General features: G+C 41.1%; 2 protein-coding genes across 2 annotated transcripts in view; one reads left to right on the top strand and one right to left on the bottom strand.

Moving 5' to 3' along the window:
• LOC308641895 (olfactory receptor 5A2-like) overlaps positions 1–17577 on the top strand; it is a gene marked incomplete at both ends in the record, with an annotated part of 114313 nt that overhangs the window by 36795 nt on the left and 59941 nt on the right.
• LOC308641170 (olfactory receptor 5AN1-like) lies at positions 12997–13935 on the bottom strand (the record flags this gene model as incomplete). The annotated part of the gene is made up of 1 exon (XM_081279480.1): positions 12997–13935. One exon carries the CDS (start codon positions 13933–13935, stop codon positions 12997–12999), a length of 939 nt encoding a protein of 312 aa, XP_081135606.1.

The raw sequence follows: 17577 nt of genomic DNA, 5'->3' as shown, positions 1-17577 counted from the left end.
TCTACTTTACAGGTCTTTAGCTTCCACATATGAGAGAAAACATGGATCCTTGACTTTCTGAATCTGGCTTATTTCACTTAACATAATGTTCTCAAGTTTCATTCATTTTCCAGCAAATGACATAATTCCATTCTTCTTTATGGCTGAATAGGACTCCATTGTGCATATGTACCACATTTTCTTTATCCGTTCATCTGTTGATGGGCACCTAGGCTGGTTCCAGAGCTTTGCTATTGTGAATTGTGCTGCTATCAACATGGTACACACAGTATTGTCACAGTATGCTGCTATTCCAAATAGTCTTAATTCTTTTTTTTTAGATTTTAATATTTTATTTATTTTTTCTTTTTTTATTGTTGGTCCTTCAAAACATTACATAGTTCTTGGTAGATCATATTTTACAGTTTGATTCAAGTGTGGTATGAACTCCCATTTTTACCCCGTATACAGATTGCTGAATCACATCATTTACACTTCCATTGATTTACACATTGCCATTCTAGTGTCTGTTGTATTCTGCTGCCTTTCTTATCCTATACTATCCCCCCTGCCCTCCCCTCCCCTCCCCTCTTCTCTCTCTACCCCTCTACTGTAAATCTTTTCTTCCACTTGTATTATTCTTCCCTTACCCCTCACTTCCTCTTGTATGTAATTTTGTATAACCCTGAGGATCACCTTCCATTTCCATGCAATTTCCCTTCTCTCTCCCTTTCCCTCGCACATCTCATCCCTGTTTAATGTTAATCTTCTTCTCATGCTCTTCGTCCCTACTCTGTCCTTAGTTACTCCCCTTATATCAAAGAAGACATTTGGCATTTGTTTTTTAGGGATTGGCTGGCTTCACTTAGGATAATCTGCTCTAATGCCATCCATTTCCCTCCAAATTCTATGATTTTGTCATTTTTTAATGCAGAGTAATATTCCATTGTGTATAAATGCCACATTTTTTTATCCATTCATCTATTGAAGGGCATCTAGGTTGGTTCCACAGTCTTGCTATTGTGAATTGTGCTGCTATGAACATCGATGTAGCAGTGTCCCTGTAGCATGCTCTTATTAGTTCTTTAGGGAATAGACCGAGAAGGGGAATAGCTGGGTCAAATGGTGGTTCCATTCCAAGCTTTCCAAGAAATCTCCATACTGCTTTCCAAATTGGCTGCACCAATTTGCAGTCCCACCAACAATGAACAAGTGTACCCTTTTCCCCACATCCTCGCCAGCACTTGTTGTTGTTTGACTTCGTAATGGCTGCCAATCTTACTGGAGTGAGATGGTATCTTAGGGTGGTTTTGATTTGCATTTCTCTGACTGCTAGAGATGGTGAGCATTTTTTCATGTACTTATTGATTGATTGTATGTCCTCCTCTGAGAAGTGTCTGTTCAGGTCCTTGGCCCATTTGTTGATTGGGTTATTTGTTATCTTATTGTCTAATTTTTTGAGTTCTTTGTATATTCTGGATATTAGGGCTCTATCTGAAGTGTGAGGAGTAAAGATTTGTTCCCAGGATGTAGGCTCCCTATTTACCTCTCTTATTGTTTCTTTTGCTGAGAAAAAACTTTTTAGTTTGAGTAAGTCCCATTTGTTTATTCTTGTTATTAACTCTTGTGTTATGGGTGTCCTATTGAGGAATTTGGAGCCCACCCCCACAGTATGTAGATCATAGCCAACTTTTTCTTCTATCAGATGCCGTGTCTCTGATTTGATATCAAGCTCCTTGATCCATTTTGAGTTAACTTTTGTGCATGGCGAGAGAAAGGGATTCAGTTTCATTTTGATGCAAATGGATTTCCAGTTTTCCCAGCACCATTTGTTGAAGATGCTATCCTTCTTCCATTGCATGCTTTTAACCCCTTTATCAAATATAAGATAGTTGTAGTTTTGTGGATTGGTTTCTGTGTCCTCTATTCTCTACCATTGATCCACCTGCCTGTTTTGGTACCAGTACCATGCTGTTTTTTTTTTTTTTTTATAATATTTTATTGTTGGTTGTTCAAAACATTACATAGTTCTTAATATACCGTATTTCACAGATTGATTCAAGTGGGTTATGAACTCCCATTTTTTACCCCGTATACAGATTGCTGTGTCACATCAGTTACATTTCCATTGATTTATAAATTGCCTTTCTAGTGACTGATGTATTCTGCTGTCTATCCCATTCTCCACTATCCCCCCTCCCCTCCCCTCCCCTCCCCTCCCCTTCTCTCTCTCCACCCCCTCTACTAAAAATCGTTTCTTCCACTTATATAATTTTTATCCTACTCCTCCTTTCCTCTTATATGTAATTGTGTATAACCCTGAGGCTCACCTTCCAATTCCATGCAATTTCCCTTAACTCTCCCTTTCCCTCCCGCCTATCATCCCTGTTTAATGTTAATCTTCTTCTCCAGCTCTTCCTCTCTACCCTGTCCTTGGTTACTCCCCTTATATCAAAGAAGACATTTGGCATTTGTTTTTTAAGGATTGGCTAGCTTCACTTAGCATAATCTGCTCTAATGCCATCCATTTCCCTCCAAATTCTATGATTTTGCATTTCTTAATGCAGAGTAATACTCCATTGTGTATAGATGCCACATTTTTTAATCCATTCATCTATTGAAGGGCTTCTAGGTTGGTTCCACAATCTTGCTATCGTGAATTGTGCTGCTATGAACATCGATGTAGCAGTATCCCTGTAGCATGCTCTTGTTAGGTCTTTAGGGAATAGACCGAGAAGGGGAATAGCTGGGTCAAATGGTGGTTCCATTCCCAGCTTTCCAAGAAATCTCCACACTGCTTTCCAAATTGGCTGCACCATTTTGCAGTCCCACCAACAATGAACAAGTGTACCCATTTCCCCGCATCCTCGCCAGCACTTGTTGTTGTTGGACTTCTTAATGGCTGCCAATCTTACTGGAGTGAGATGGTATCTTAGGGTGGTTTTGATTTGCATTTCTCTGACTGCTAGCGATGGTGAGCATTTTTTCATGTACTTGTTGATTGATTGTATGTCCTCCTCTGAGAAGTGTCTGTTCAGGTCCTTGGCCCATTTGTTGATTGGGTTATTTGTTATCTTATTATCTAATTTTTTGAGTTCTTTGTATACTCTGGATATTAGGGCTCTATCTGAAGTGTGTGGGGTAAAGATTTGTTCCCAGGATGTAGGCTCCCTGTTTATCTCTCTTATTGTTTCTTTTGTTGAGAAAAAACTTTTTAGTTTGAGTAAGTCCCATTTGTTGATTCTGGTTGTTAACTCTTGCGCTATGGGTGTCCTATTGAGGAATTTGGAGCCTGACCCCACAGTATGTAGATCATAGCCGACTTTCTCTTCTATCAGATGCCGTGTCTCTGATTTAATATCGAGCTCCTTAATCCATTTTGAGTTAACTTTTGTGCATGGCGAGAGAAAGGGATTCAGTTTCATTTTGATGCAAATGGATTTCCAGTTTTCCCAGCACCATTTGTTGAAGATGCTATCCTTCCTCCATTGCATGCTTTTAGCCCCTTTATCAAATATAAGATAGTTGTAGTTTTGTGGATTGGTTACTGTGTCTTCTATTCTGTACCATTGGTCCACTCGCCTGTTTTGGTACCAGTACCATGCTGTTTTTGCGACTATTGCTCTGTAGTATAGTTTGAAGTCTGGTATCGCTATACCACCTGATTCACACTTCCTGCTTAGCATTGTTTTTGCTATTCTGGGTCTTTTATTATTCCATATGAATTTCCTGATTGTTTTATCTATTTCTACAAGAAATGCTGTTGGGATTCTGATTGGGATAGCATTGAACTTATAGAGAACTTTTGGTAATATCGCCATTTTGATGATGTTAGTTCTGCCTATCCATGAACAGGGTATATTTTTCCATCTTCTGAGGTCTTCTTCTATGTCTCTTTTTAGGGTTCTGTAGTTTTCCTTGTATAGGTCTTTCACCTCTTTTGTTAGGTTGATTCCCAGGTATTTTATTTTTTGGGGGGATATTGTGAATGGAGTAGTTGTCCTCATTTCCGTTTCAGAGGATTTGTCGCTGATATACAGGAATGCATTTGATTTATGTGTGTTGATTTTATATCCTGCCACTTTGCTGAATTCATTTATTAACTCTAATAGTTTCTTTGTAGACCCTTTTGGGTCTGTTAGGTATAGAATCATATCATCTGCAAATAGTGATAATTTAAGTTCTTCTTTTCCTATTTTTATGCCTTTAATTTCTTTCGTCTGTCTAATTGCTCTGGCCAGTGTTTCAAGGACTATGTTGAACAGAAGTGGTGAGAGAGGGCATCCCTGTCTTGTACCAGATCTTAGAGGGAATGCCTTCAATTTTTCTCCATTCAGAATGATGCTGGCCTGTGGCTTATCATAGATTGCTTTAACAATGTTGAGGTATGATCCTGTTATCCCTAATTTTTCTAGAGTTTTGAACATAAAGGGATGCTGTACTTTCCATGCTGTTTTTGTTACTATTGCTCTGTAGTATAGTTTGAAGTCTGGTATCGCTATACCGCCTGATTCACACTTCCTGCTTAGCATTGTTTTTGCTATTCTGGGTCTTTTATTTTTCCATATGAATTTCATGATTGATTTATCTATTTCTACAAGAAATGCCGTTGGGATTTTGATTGGCATTGCATTGAACTTATAGAGAACTTTTGGTAATATCGCCATTTTGATGATGTTAGTTCTGCCTATCCATGAACAGGGTATATTTTTCCATCTTCTAAGATCTTCTTCTATATCTCTCTTTAGGGTTCTGTAGTTTTCATTGTATAAGTTTTTCACCTCTTTTGTTAGGTTGATTCCCAAGTATTTTATTTTTTTTGAGGACATTGTGAATGGAGTAGTTGTCCTCATTTCCGTTTCAGAGGATTTGTCGCTGATATACAGGAATGCATTTGATTTATGCGTGTTGATTTTATATCCTGCCACTTTGCTGAATTAATTTATTAGCTCTAATAGTTTCTTTGTAGACCCTTTTTGGTCTGCTAGGTATAGAATCATGTCATCTGCAAATAGTGATAATTTAAGTTCTTCTTTTCCTATTTTTATGCCTTTAATTTCTTTCGTCTAATTGCTCTGGCCAGTGTTTCGAGGACTATGTTGAACAGAAGTGGTGAGAGAGGGCATCCCTGTCTTGTTCCCGATTTTAGAGGGAATGCCTTCAATTTTTCTCCATTCAGAATGATGCTAGCCTGTGGCTTAGCATAGATTGCTTTTACAATGTTGAGGTATGATACTGTTATCCCTAATTTTTCTAGAGTTTTGAACATATAGGGATGCTGTACTTTGTCGAATGCTTTTTCTGCATCTATCGAGATGATCATATGGTTTTTATTTTTAAGTCTATGGATGTGGTGAATAACATTTATTGATTTCCGTATATTGAACCAGCCTTGCATCCCAGGGATGAATCCTACTTGATCATGATGTACAATTTTTTTGATATGTTTTTGAATCCGATTTGCCAGAATTTTATTGAGGATTTTTGCATCTAGGTTCATTAGAGATATTGGTCTGTAGTTTTCTTTCTTTGAAGTGTCTTTGTCTGGTTTAGGCATCAGGGTGATGTTGGCCTCATAGAAAGAATTTGGAAGTTCTCCCTCTTTTTCTATTTCCTGAAATATCTTGAAAAGTATTGGTATTAGTTCCTCTTTAAAGGTTTTGTAAAACTCTGCTGTATACCCATCCGGTCCTGGGCTTTGCTTAGTTGGTAGTCTTTTGATGGTTTCTTCTATTTCCTCAATTGTTATTGGTCTGTTTAGGTTGTCTATATCATCCTGACTCAATCTGGGAAGATCATATGACTTAAGAAATTTATCAATGCCTTCACTATCTTCTATTTTATTGGAGTATAAGGATTCAAAATAATTTCTGATTATCTTCTGTATTTCTGAAGTGTCTGTTGTGATATTGCCTTTTTCATCCCATATGCTCGTAATTTGAGTTCTCTCTCTTCTTCTCTTCATTAGCATGGCTAAGGGTCTGTCGATTTTATTTATTTTTTCAAAGAACCAACTTTTAGTTTTGTCAATTTTTTCAATTGTTTCTTTTGTTTCGATTTCATTAATTTCAGCTCTGATTTTAATTATTTCTTGCCTTCTACTTCTTTTGCTGTTGTTTTGCTCTTCTTTTTCTAGGATTTTGAGATGAAGTATGAGATCATTTATTTGTTGGTTTTTTCTTTTTTTAAGGAATGAACTCCAAGCAATGAATTTTCCTCTTTCAATGTGTCCCATAGATTCCGATATGTTGTGTCTGTATTTTCATTTAACTCTAAGAATTTTTTAATTTCCTCCTTGATGTCTTCTAAAACCCATTGATCATTCAGTAACCTATTGTTCATTCTCCAAGTGATGCATGATTTTTCCTTCCTTCTTATATCGTTGATTTTCAGTTTCATTCCATTATGATCAGATAAGATGAATGGTATTATCTCTACTCCTTTATATTGTCTAAGAGTTGCCCTGTGACATAATATATGATCTATTTTTGAGAAGGATCCATGTGCTGCTGAGAAAAAAGTGTAACTGCTTGATGTTGGGTGGTATATTCTATATATGTCAATTAAGTCTAGGTTGTTAATTGTGTTATTGAATTCTATAGTTTCCTTATTCAACTTTTGTTTGGAAGATCTGTCCAGTGGTGAGAGAGGTGTGTTGAAGTCTCCCATGATTATTGTATGGTGGTCTATTAGACTCTTGAACTTGAGAAGAGTTTGGTTGATGAACATAGCTGCTCCATTGTTTGGGGCATATATATTTATGATTGTTATGTCTTGTTGGTGTATGGTTCCCTTGAGCAGTATGTAGTGTCCCTCTTTATCCCTTTTGATTAACTTTGGCTTGAAATCTATTTTATTTGATATGTGTATGGACACTCCTGCTTGTTTCCGCAGTCCATATGAGTGATATGATTTTTCCCAACCTTTCACCTTCAGCCTATGTATATCTTTTCCTATCAAATGTGTCTCCTGTAGGCAGCATATTGTTGGGTCTTGTTTTGTAATCCATTCAACTAGCCTGTGTCTCTTAATTGGTGAGTTTAAGCCATTAACATTTAGGGTTATTATTGAGATATGGTTTGTTCTTCCAGCCATATTTGCTTATTAATGTTACTAAACCTGATTTGTTTTCTTCTTTGATTATTTTCCACCCTTTACTGTCCTACCTCCCACTGTTGGTTTTCATTGTTATTTTCCATTTCCTCTTCCTGTAATGTTTTGCCAAGGATTTTTTGAAGAGATGGTTTTCTAGCTGCGAATTCTTTTAACTTTTGTTTATCGTGGAAGGTTTTAATTTCATCTACCATCCTGAAGCTTAATTTCGCCGGATACACGATTCTTGGTTGGAACCCATTTTCTTTCAGTGTTTGAAATATGTTATTCCAGGATCTTCTAGCTTTCAGAGTCTGTGTTGAAAGATCAGCTGTTATCCTGATTGGTTTACCCCTAAATGTAATCTGCTTCCTTTCTCTTGTAGATTTTAAAATTCTCTCCTTATTCTGTATGTTGGGCATCTTCATTATAATGTGTCTAGGTGTGGATCTCTTATGATTTTGCACATTCGGCGTCCTGTAGGCTTCTAGGATTTGGGATTCTGTCTCATTCTTCAAGTCTGGGAAGTTTTCTCGTATTATTTCATTGAATAGATTGTTTATTCCTTTGGTTTGGGCCTCTATGCCTTCCTGTATCCCAATGACTCTTAAGTTTGGTCTCTTTATGTTATCCCCATATCTCTTGGATGTTCTGCTCATGGTTTCTTAACAGTCTTGCTGAGCTGTCTATGTTCTTTTCAAGCTGAAATACTTTGTCTTCATTGTCTAATGTTCTATCTTCTAAGTGTTCTACTCTGCTGGTAGTATTCTCAATTGAGTTTTTAAGTTGGTTTATTGCTTCCTGCATTTCTAGGATTTCTATTTGTTTGTTTTTTATTACCTCTATCTCCCTGTATAATTGATCCTTTGCTTCTTGGATTTGTTTCTGTAGTTCCTTGTCAAAGTGATCTTTCATTGTTTGATTTTGCTGTCTCATGTCTTCCTTGAGACTCCAGATCATCTGAAGCATGTATATCCTGAATTCATTGTCTGACATTCCATCTGTTGCAGCTATTACCTCTTCTAAAGTTGAGTTGACCTGCATTGCTTGTGGTCCTTTCTTGCCTTGTCTTTTCATACTGCTCGCGTTTCTTTCTGCTTGGTAAAACTGTTGTGTTTTTGAAATTTTCCCCCTATTTATTTATATTGCTCTTGTATAGTTGAAAAATCTCCCTTGCAGGGCGGGTAGTGGCTGTGCTCCTCCTCCAATTGGGGTGATCTGTCTACCATGCTGGCAGGCCGCTAGGCCTGCTCTGCCAGTCGGTCGCAGGTCTGCCCACCCTGCGGGCGCGGGTGGTGGCTCTGCTCTGCCCCCACTCCAATTGTGTTGATGTGACTACCACGGCCTCGGGTCGTTGGGCCTGATCCGGATGCGGGCGGCGGCTCTGCTCGGCCCCTACTCCAATTGGTGTGACGTGTCTACCACGCTGGCAGGCCTCTGGGCCTATTCCGCCAGTGGGTCGCAGATCTGCCTACCTTGCGGGCTCGGGTGGCAGCTCTGCACGGCCCCCACTCCAAATGGGGCTACCTGACTGCCACTCCGGCAGGTCACTGGGCCTTTTCCGGACATGGTTGGTGGCTCTGCTCTGCCCCCACTCCAACCAGTGTGACGTGTCTGCCTCCACTGCCGGCCGCTAGGCCAGTTCCACCGCTGGGCCGCCGGTCTGCCTACCTTGCGAGCTCAGGCGGCGGCTCTGCTCGGCCCACACTCCAAATGGGGTGACTTGACTGCCACGCTGGTGGGTTGCTGGACCTTTTCCAGGCGCAGGCAGTGGCCCTGCTCAGCCCCCACTCCAATCGGCGGGACGTGTCCACCACGCTGGCAGGCCACCGGGCCTATCCCGACTGTGGGTCTCAGGTCTGCCTACCTTGCAGGCTTGGGCGGCGGCTCTCCTCTGCCCCTACTCCAAATGGGGTGACTTGACTACCACTCCATTGGGTCGCTGGTCCTGTTCCAGGCGTGGGCGGCTGCTCTCTTCGGCCCCAGCTGCAGTTGGGGTGACGTGATACCAAGCCGGCGGGTTGCTTGGCCTGTTCCGGGCACAGGTGGCAGCTCCACTCTGCCCCTCTGGCCCCCACAGCACCCAGCAGGACCCGGACCAAGAAGCAGTTTCCGCGGGTTCCCCAGCCCTGGGCCAAAGCAGCTCCGGGAGCCAGAACCCGGCCGCCCCGAGCTCAGTGCACGCTCTGCTAGGAGCAGGCTCCAAGAAGCAGTCTCCGCGGGTTCCCCAGCCCTGGGTGAAAGCAGCTCCGGGAGCCAGAACCGGGCCGCTCAGAGCTCGGTGCACGGTCCGCTAGGAGCAAGCTCCAAGAAGCAGTCTTGGCGGGTTCTCTAGCCCTGAGCCTGAGCAATCTGTCTGCGAGATGCAGGCAAATAACAGCCTGAAATCACCTGTTCCGTAGCTGAATGAGCTGAGATCAGTAGAAAACAGGGATGATTACATCAGCTTTCCAAGATGGCCTCCTCCGTGGTCTGACAGGTGTGGAGAACCGAACTGGACCACTTCTCTCCTCCGTCTCAAACCCAGAACTCAGCACTGAGCACAGCCATTGCACCGCTGGCAGGAGCCCACAGAATCCGCAGCACTGCACCTCCTCGCCGCCACCTTGCCACTTCCTAGCGCTCGCCGCAGACTCCAGCCACGGGGCAATCAGCCGAACAAGCAGTGCCAAAATAGTCTTAATTCTAATAAATAATGAGTTTGATCTTTATTTCAAGCTATTTGAATAGAACATTATTAAAAGTATTTGAATAAAACAAAAGCATTCAGTATCTTAGAGAACCATCCTAACATCCCACCCCCTGTGAGGCTGTCCTCCTTTTGGGAGACCCAGTGCGTGCCTTCCTGTCTTTGGAACCAGCCCGCTGCCCTTCCATAGCTGGTCTCCCCCCAACCAGAGCTTGTGGTCCTGTCCTGCTGCATGCTCCTTCAGCTACATAAGCAGCCTGGTACCCTGTTCTGACATCCCCTAAGCTGGTGGGTGCACCTTAGTGTGCCCCCTTACCTTAAGAAAAAGGCCGGAGTCCTCCCTGCCTCAAGGACACCCCACAGCTTCTACAAACTCTTGCAGTCTAGGCCACTGGGTCACTCCCAGGCCTCACTGATGGACCAACAGCTGAAGAATCTGCATGAAAACTACAGTGTTGCACTGACTCAGAACCAAGGAGAATGTATCTCTGCCAACCTGCACCCTGAAGGAGAAAGCCTTTCCCTAGGAAAGCCCCTCTGTGTAATCAGAAGGGACGACCACCCCTGGAGGGGCACAGATGTCAAGCAGGGATGCAAGAAACACGACCTGACACCACCCAAGGAGCACCTTGATTCTCTAGTAACTGACCCCAAGGAAAGGGAAATTTCTGAATGACTCCCCACCCCAAATTAACAAGGCTGGGCATGGGGGCACACCTATAATCCCAGCAGCTCTGGAGGCTGAGGCAGGAGGAGCAGGAGTTCAAAGCCAGACTCAGCAATTTAGGGAGGCCCTAAGCAAGTCAGTGAGACCCTGTTTCTAAAATAAAATACAAAAAAGAGCTGGGGATGTGGCTCAGTGGTGGAGTGCCCCTGAGTTCAATTTCCAGTACCAACAAACGCACACACACACACACACACACACACACACACACAAAACATACTGTTCTTAAGGAAACTCAACAAGATACAAATAAATACAGGTAGGTGATTCTGTGAAATCAGGGAAACCATTCATGATCTAGAGGAGAAATTCAACAATGAAGGAAGCAATCAGGCCCTAGGATTTTCTTTGGTGGGATTTTTTTTTTTTACATTACTGATTTAATTTCTTCACCCAGTGTTCATTAACATTTGATTTTAAAAAAGGATGAAATTCTGTCATTTGTGACCACATGGATGAGCATGGAGGACACTGTATTAAGGACAATAATGCAGACACAGAAAGACAAATACCTCATGACCTCACTCATATGTGGAATCAAAAAAAAAGAGAGGTCCTATAGAGACTGAGTGTAGAACAGTGACTATGAGACTGGGTGGGCACGAGGGTTGGGGATGGGACAAGGTGGGTGTGCAATGTTGTGGAGAGGAGGAATAAATTGTGGTATTCTATTGCACATGAGGGTGTCTATATTATATATTTCAAAATAGAAGATTTTTGAATGTTCATATCACAACAAATGATAAATGTTTAGGGAGATGGGTAAGACGGTTACCCTGATTTGAACACTGCACTATGTATACACATATCAAAACATCATGTTTATTTTTAAAAATACTTAAAAATTTAAGATATTAAATAATTAAATCTGTGCAATATTATGGAAATATCCTCCACTCGCTCCTAAAACATGTGTGTCTCCTATTGAAGCCCTGTGGTCCCTTAGGAACAGATTTCTCACCCACATTTTTACACATCTGTAAAGAGCAATGTTTCTAAGCACAAGCCCCTGTCTGGAGGGCTGCCTGGTGCCCTTTATTCTATGGCTCTGTTTCCTTGGCATGGGATGAGCCCTTGCATTCTCTCAGAGCTTCTGCCATCCCCTCTTCTCAACTCTTGCCAACTGAAAACTCACGACAATTTGGCAAAGCCTTTGAGCATCTCTTCATTTAGAATCCCTAATTAAACAGAAGAGCCTACGTGACCTTAATCAGAATTGGATTTCCTAGGCCACATTAAGAATTTAATAAATCTCCAGAGATGATACATAAATATATTATCTGGCTTATATCAGTATGCCCACATCTGGATAACCTAGCATAACAATAATCATTATCATAATCTTGATCCACTTTTTAACCCAGAGAACTAGAACCACATTCTCTGTAAGACAAAGAGATGCGTACAGAAAGAACCCCATCTGAGTCAGTAGCACTCTGAGCTCTTGGAGTTTCCTGGAAGATATCAACAGTTATTCTATTTCACCCATTGTATCATCTCACCCACCTTAAAACTCTTGAACACAAAATATTGAACATAGGCAGTAGAAAGAATGTATATCAGTTCCCTGTATTTATTGTTAGTCTTTATTATTAGAATGAATTCACACAGGTTTCTATTATTCAGTGACTCTTTATCATTGCAATCAATTCATACAGGTATTACATCAAACTTGAGCAGGTTCCTGAAACATTAGAAACAACTCAACTGATGAGATTCCACTGGTTGTGTCAACCAAGGGTAAATTGTCTGGATTGAATGAGGGACGGTAAGAGAGATCAGATCTTGCTATTGCCTGTGGCATGGACTGTGAATATCTCATGTGGTATATTCTCACAGGATCCTGGGTGCAAAAACTAAACTCTAAGTAAGTGGCACTGAAAAAATCATATCCTTCTTTCCACCATGATTCTGATCATTTCTTTCTCACCTAGACAACAGGTGGTAGAGAAGGATAAGACCATCAACTTGTTAGACAACTAGCTATGAGGAATGCCTTAGACAAACGTGGGCTATCTTGATTTGGTCTTTCTTGGCAGCCCAATCAAGCCAATCTACAGAGCTTCATTCCCCCCATACCCCAGTGGTAGATTCCCTCTCTCTATGCATTTATATACACCTGGGCAGAAATACAGAATAACCAGTGTCAGCACCATGAAGAAATGGCTTCAGAGTAGTTAAAAGACAATGTTTCTGGATCTTGCCAAGATGTTTCCAGGGGGCAGAACTCTGATTAGAGCTGTCTTGAACTGTAGAAGCCCAAAGAAGTAAAAAAGTGCTGTTTCACAAATACTTGTGGATAGATTAACAAATCAGGAGGCCACCCTTGATGTAGGGTGCAAATAATGAACCTCCAGAACGTTCTGTTTTGCAGCATGGAGCCCTATTAGCATATTGTCCATTTCACTTTGAGCCTTCATCCAAGCTTGATGTGAATTTTGTAGTGCTCCAGTCATGTGCATTTTAGTCCACTTTATCCCCAAATCTGTCAGAAATCTCAGAATCCATGTTCTTAGCAGTAGCCTATCTTTTTCTGCAGCCTCTTCAAGGCATCTTTGATTTCTTTGTTCCTCAGACTGTAAATCAAGGGATTCAGCATGGGGATCACCACGGTGTAGAAGACGGAGGCAAATCTGTCAAAGCTGGAGGAACCACCAGAACTCGAACTCAAATAGACAAACATACCTGAAGTGTAGAAGAGGGAGACGGCGGTGAGGTGAGAAGCGCAGGTGTTGAACGCCTTGGACCTGCCTTTGGCAGAGGTGATCCTCATGATGGACATGACAATATAGCCGTAGGATATCATGATCAGTAGGACGTTGGCTATCCCAAAGAGCATTGTTAGTATAGCAGTCAGGACTTGCACGAAGAAGGTGTCAGTGCAGGAGAGTTTCAACAGTTGGGGCATGTCACAGAAGAAGTGGCTGATGACGTTAGGCCCACAGAAGTGGAGCTGAAGCAGAGAGCACACTTGGGATAAGGAGGCAGTGAGTCCGGCCACGTAGGATCCCAGCACCATGCGAGCACAGAGGGAGGGTGACATGATGGAAGAGTAGAGCAGAGGGCTACAAATGGCAGCGTACCGGTCGTAAGCCATGGCAGTCATGAGATAGGATTCGCTCAGCCCCATGGTTGAGAAGAAGAAGTACTGAACAATGCAGCCCACAAAGCTGATGGTCTGCTGCTCCTGGAAGAAGTTGGATAGCATCTTGGGGACTGTGGAGGTGACGTAGCAGAGATCGATGAAGGACAGATTGCTGAGGAAGAAGTACATGGGAGTGTGGAGGTGGGAATCCATCCTTATTAAAGCAATGAGGGACAGGTTCCAGGTCAGCGCTGTCATGTAGATGAGCAGGAACACCACAAAGAGCACTGCTGTGATTCTGGGGAAATCTGAGAATCCCAGGAGGATGAACTGGGTGATCCCTGTGACATTTCTTCCCCCAGTCATTGCCTCCGTGCTCCTGGTATGAGAAGGGGGATAAGAGAATGTGGGGGTGACTCAGGAGGAAGCACAGCATTACCATTTTCATAGGTATCCACCTTTTCCTCCAGTGAGTGCTGGGGAAGGGGACACATTTCTCTGTCCTGCACTGTCCCTTTTCTCCTTAAATTATCAAGAAACTGCTCATTGTTTTAGGCTCTCAATTACTTTGTTGTCTTGTACAAATTATAAGAGATGTGTCAGATTCCCATTACTGTGACAAAATGCCTGAGATAAACTATTTAGAGGATGAAAGATGGGTTTGATTTACAGTTTCAGAGGTTCTAGTCCACAGTTTCTTGTCCCTGTCTCTTTGGGCCTATGGCAGCACAGTGCAGCAGGGTAGGAAAGGCTCTGCCTCCTGTCTGCTCGCTTCATTGTGGCTGGGAAGTGAAAGAATGAGAGCAAAAGCCCAAGGCAGAGAGGTCCCCCTGACTTTAGAGCCTTCGTATCTACCAGTAGCACCACAAGCTGGCCACCAGTTCTTTAGTCTTTGGGGGATATTTAAGAGTCAAACCATGACAAAAGATATTTAAAATTGAAAAAAGGCCATAGTTATATACATACATAAGGCAATAATTTCTGATTCATTTTACTATTCTTCCTATCCTCATTCCCCCTCCCCCTCCCTTTAATCCCCTCTACTTAATCCTAAATAACTCTGTTCTTCCCTAACCCCACCCGCATTGTGAATTAGCTTCCACATACCAGAGAAAACATTCCGTATTTAGTTTTTTGGGATTGGCTTATTTCACTTAGTTCGATATTCTCTTCTCCAACTATACGACCGATGTGATTCTACATCATGTACAACCAGAAGAATGAGAAATCATAGCCCATTATGTATGATGTATCAGAGTGTGCTCTACTATTGCATATAACTAATTAAAACAAATTTAAAAATTTTTTAAAAATGCCATAGAAATGCTATGATTATTGTATATGAGACCGAGATCACTGATTAACTAAAACACTTTTTGAACTTCTCTGATAATGCATTCTATACCTGCTGCCACAGAGTCACGAAAGCAGCAGTGGTATTTTTCCAAAATAATTTGAAAGAGTTTTCTTCAAAACCTCTTTTGATTGTCAATTTAGATAGATTTTAAAAATTTAATCTTTACCTTTAAAAATTATATACCCTATTTACAATTATTTTTAAAACATTTTAGAACTGAATTTAATACATCTATAAACTGGCCTGGAACATAATGTCATAATTTATAATTTTGTTATATTTTGGTGGGGGTCAGAAGCACATTTGCCCCCCCCCCCCAACATGACATGCCACAAAGGAGTGAGTACCTATACTGTACTCTTGGCCCCAAGGATTCTCAGCTTTAAGGTATTTTGCTTCTTAGGAAACATCCTGGTAATTTGGTACATAATTTGGACTTTGAAGTTTGGGTCCTTTCTTGGTCTATTTTAAAATTTCCCCATGGCCTAAACATGCCAAGCTTAATGTGCTCGTTATAAAGGAGAACAATAAGCGCTCTGAACTGTAAGTTCACTGACTCGGTCATGAGCACGTGTTTGCACACCATTAGGCACACAGTAATTCTTCAGCAATCAGTGGCTGTTGTGAGTAACATGACTGCTTACAAAATGAATAACAGCTGTATCTGTGAACAGGAGTGCTGGGGCTGTGAGATTTCTTTCTTTCTTTTTTTGGAATTTCTGAGACCTATCAGCCCCGTGGACAGGCAGGTGTGGATTCAGACCCACTGCCCACGCAGGTCAACCAGCCAAGGCCATGAAAGTATAAGCCACATATGCCATTTTCTATTTAGTTCCCTAGACTTTGGGTACACAAGGATTAGGGACAACCAGCGTCAAACTGTGATGAGTTTTTCTATAAAGTTAAAATGAATAGTTTATTTCTAAATTGCAATACACACACACACACACACACACACACACACACACACACACACTGGCAAAGCTGATCAGCAAGCCAGAGCTCACTAGCAGGTTCTTAACTGATAGTACATATTGTCTATGCTCCATGCCCAGAGTGTCCTTCCTTGAGATGGAAAAGCCAATTAGTGATACCATTTTTTGGAAAAGATGAATAATTAGGAAGGACATGCACTTCCAGACATTAGGCAGTTCTATTAACATTGATGACTGATTAGCCCTGCAAAACAAATGTTCAACAAGAGAACAAATAGACATCTCAGAACTCAATTAAGTATTGGTAAGAATGTAACATATAATAAAATACGTTAAATGAATGGGGAAAGGATAAACTCCTTCTTAGGTAGTCTGTGAGACTTGACTCACTAAGGGTAAAAAGTGTTAGGAATAAAGAGAGATGCATTTACATAGTCTTGGGATGGAAAAGACAGAACCAAATAGATTAAGAGAAACACAGAACCAAAACAGATTAAGAGAAAATGTGGTTATTCTAATCTTAGTTATGACATAAAATCCCACTTATATAAGACACAGCTGAAATACAGCTATAACCTGGGAAAATAGCCATGGTATATAAAAGACAATATAGCAAAGCCTTTAATGTACAAGATAACTTCTGAATCAACAAGAAACTGTGAAACTGTCCCCACAGCACTGATGAGTGTGCAGAATGCTTCTGCTTCTCTGGGGGAAGACTTGCTTATGTCATCTCTCTCATGTGTTCTCTCTCTCTCTCTCTCTCTCTCTCTCTCTCTCACACACACACACACACACACACACACCATGTTAACCACTTACATTGCCACACGTTAAAAACCAAATTTTAAAAGTAATAAGTTGTAGAATTTCAATTTCCTTCCTCATTTTCATATTTTTATTTTCTCCAGCTCTTGTGGTTGTAATACTAAGTTATCAAGGTACATAAATCCTTAATAGCATGGAGAGAGAGGAGCAGGGGGGAAGAAGAAGAGAAAGGGAAGAATACATACTTTTCTGACATTTACTTATTGGTTGTGTAATCTTTAGCAGGTTATTAACCCCTCTGTTCCTCAGTTGTCTCATGTACAAATACAGATAATACTATTTACCTCTTTATAGGACTGTTCCAGGAATTGAATGGCATACACACCTTAACACAGTAAGGGCTCAATAAATGTTATAAATTATCATTCCCCAGCATTGCTTGTCTCTGTAAAAGAGGAAAAGGGAAGATTTAAAATATTAAAGTATCAAGGAGCTCTTGACAAAACGGTTTCCTTAATTAGATGGTTTCTAAGCCTAGACTCAAGAATACTGTTAAGAAATTATTCTATTAGACAAAGAGGAATGAGGGGAAGGAAGAAGGATGGGAATAGGAAAGACAGTGGAATGAATCAAACATCACTTTTCTTTTTTTTTAAAGAGAGAGAGAATTTTTTAATATTTATTTTTTACATTTCGGTGGATACAACATCTTTATTTTATTTTTATGTGGTGCTGAGGATCGAACCCAGTGCTCCACGCATGCCAGGCGAGCAGCACTAGCACTTGAGCCACATCCCCAGCCCCTTGAACATCACTTTTCTATGTTCATGTATGAATACATGACCAGTGTGACTCCATATCATGTATAACTGTAAGAATGGGATCCTAATTAGAATAAGTTATACTCCATGTATGTATAATATGTCAAAATATGTTCTACTTCATGTA

This window comes from Spermophilus citellus, assembly GCF_964194105.1.
Source record: "Spermophilus citellus genome assembly, chromosome: 2".
Taxonomy (NCBI): domain Eukaryota; kingdom Metazoa; phylum Chordata; class Mammalia; order Rodentia; family Sciuridae; genus Spermophilus; species Spermophilus citellus.
Note: the sequence above shows the minus strand (reverse complement) of the source record. Positions and strands in the feature narration are given on the sequence as shown.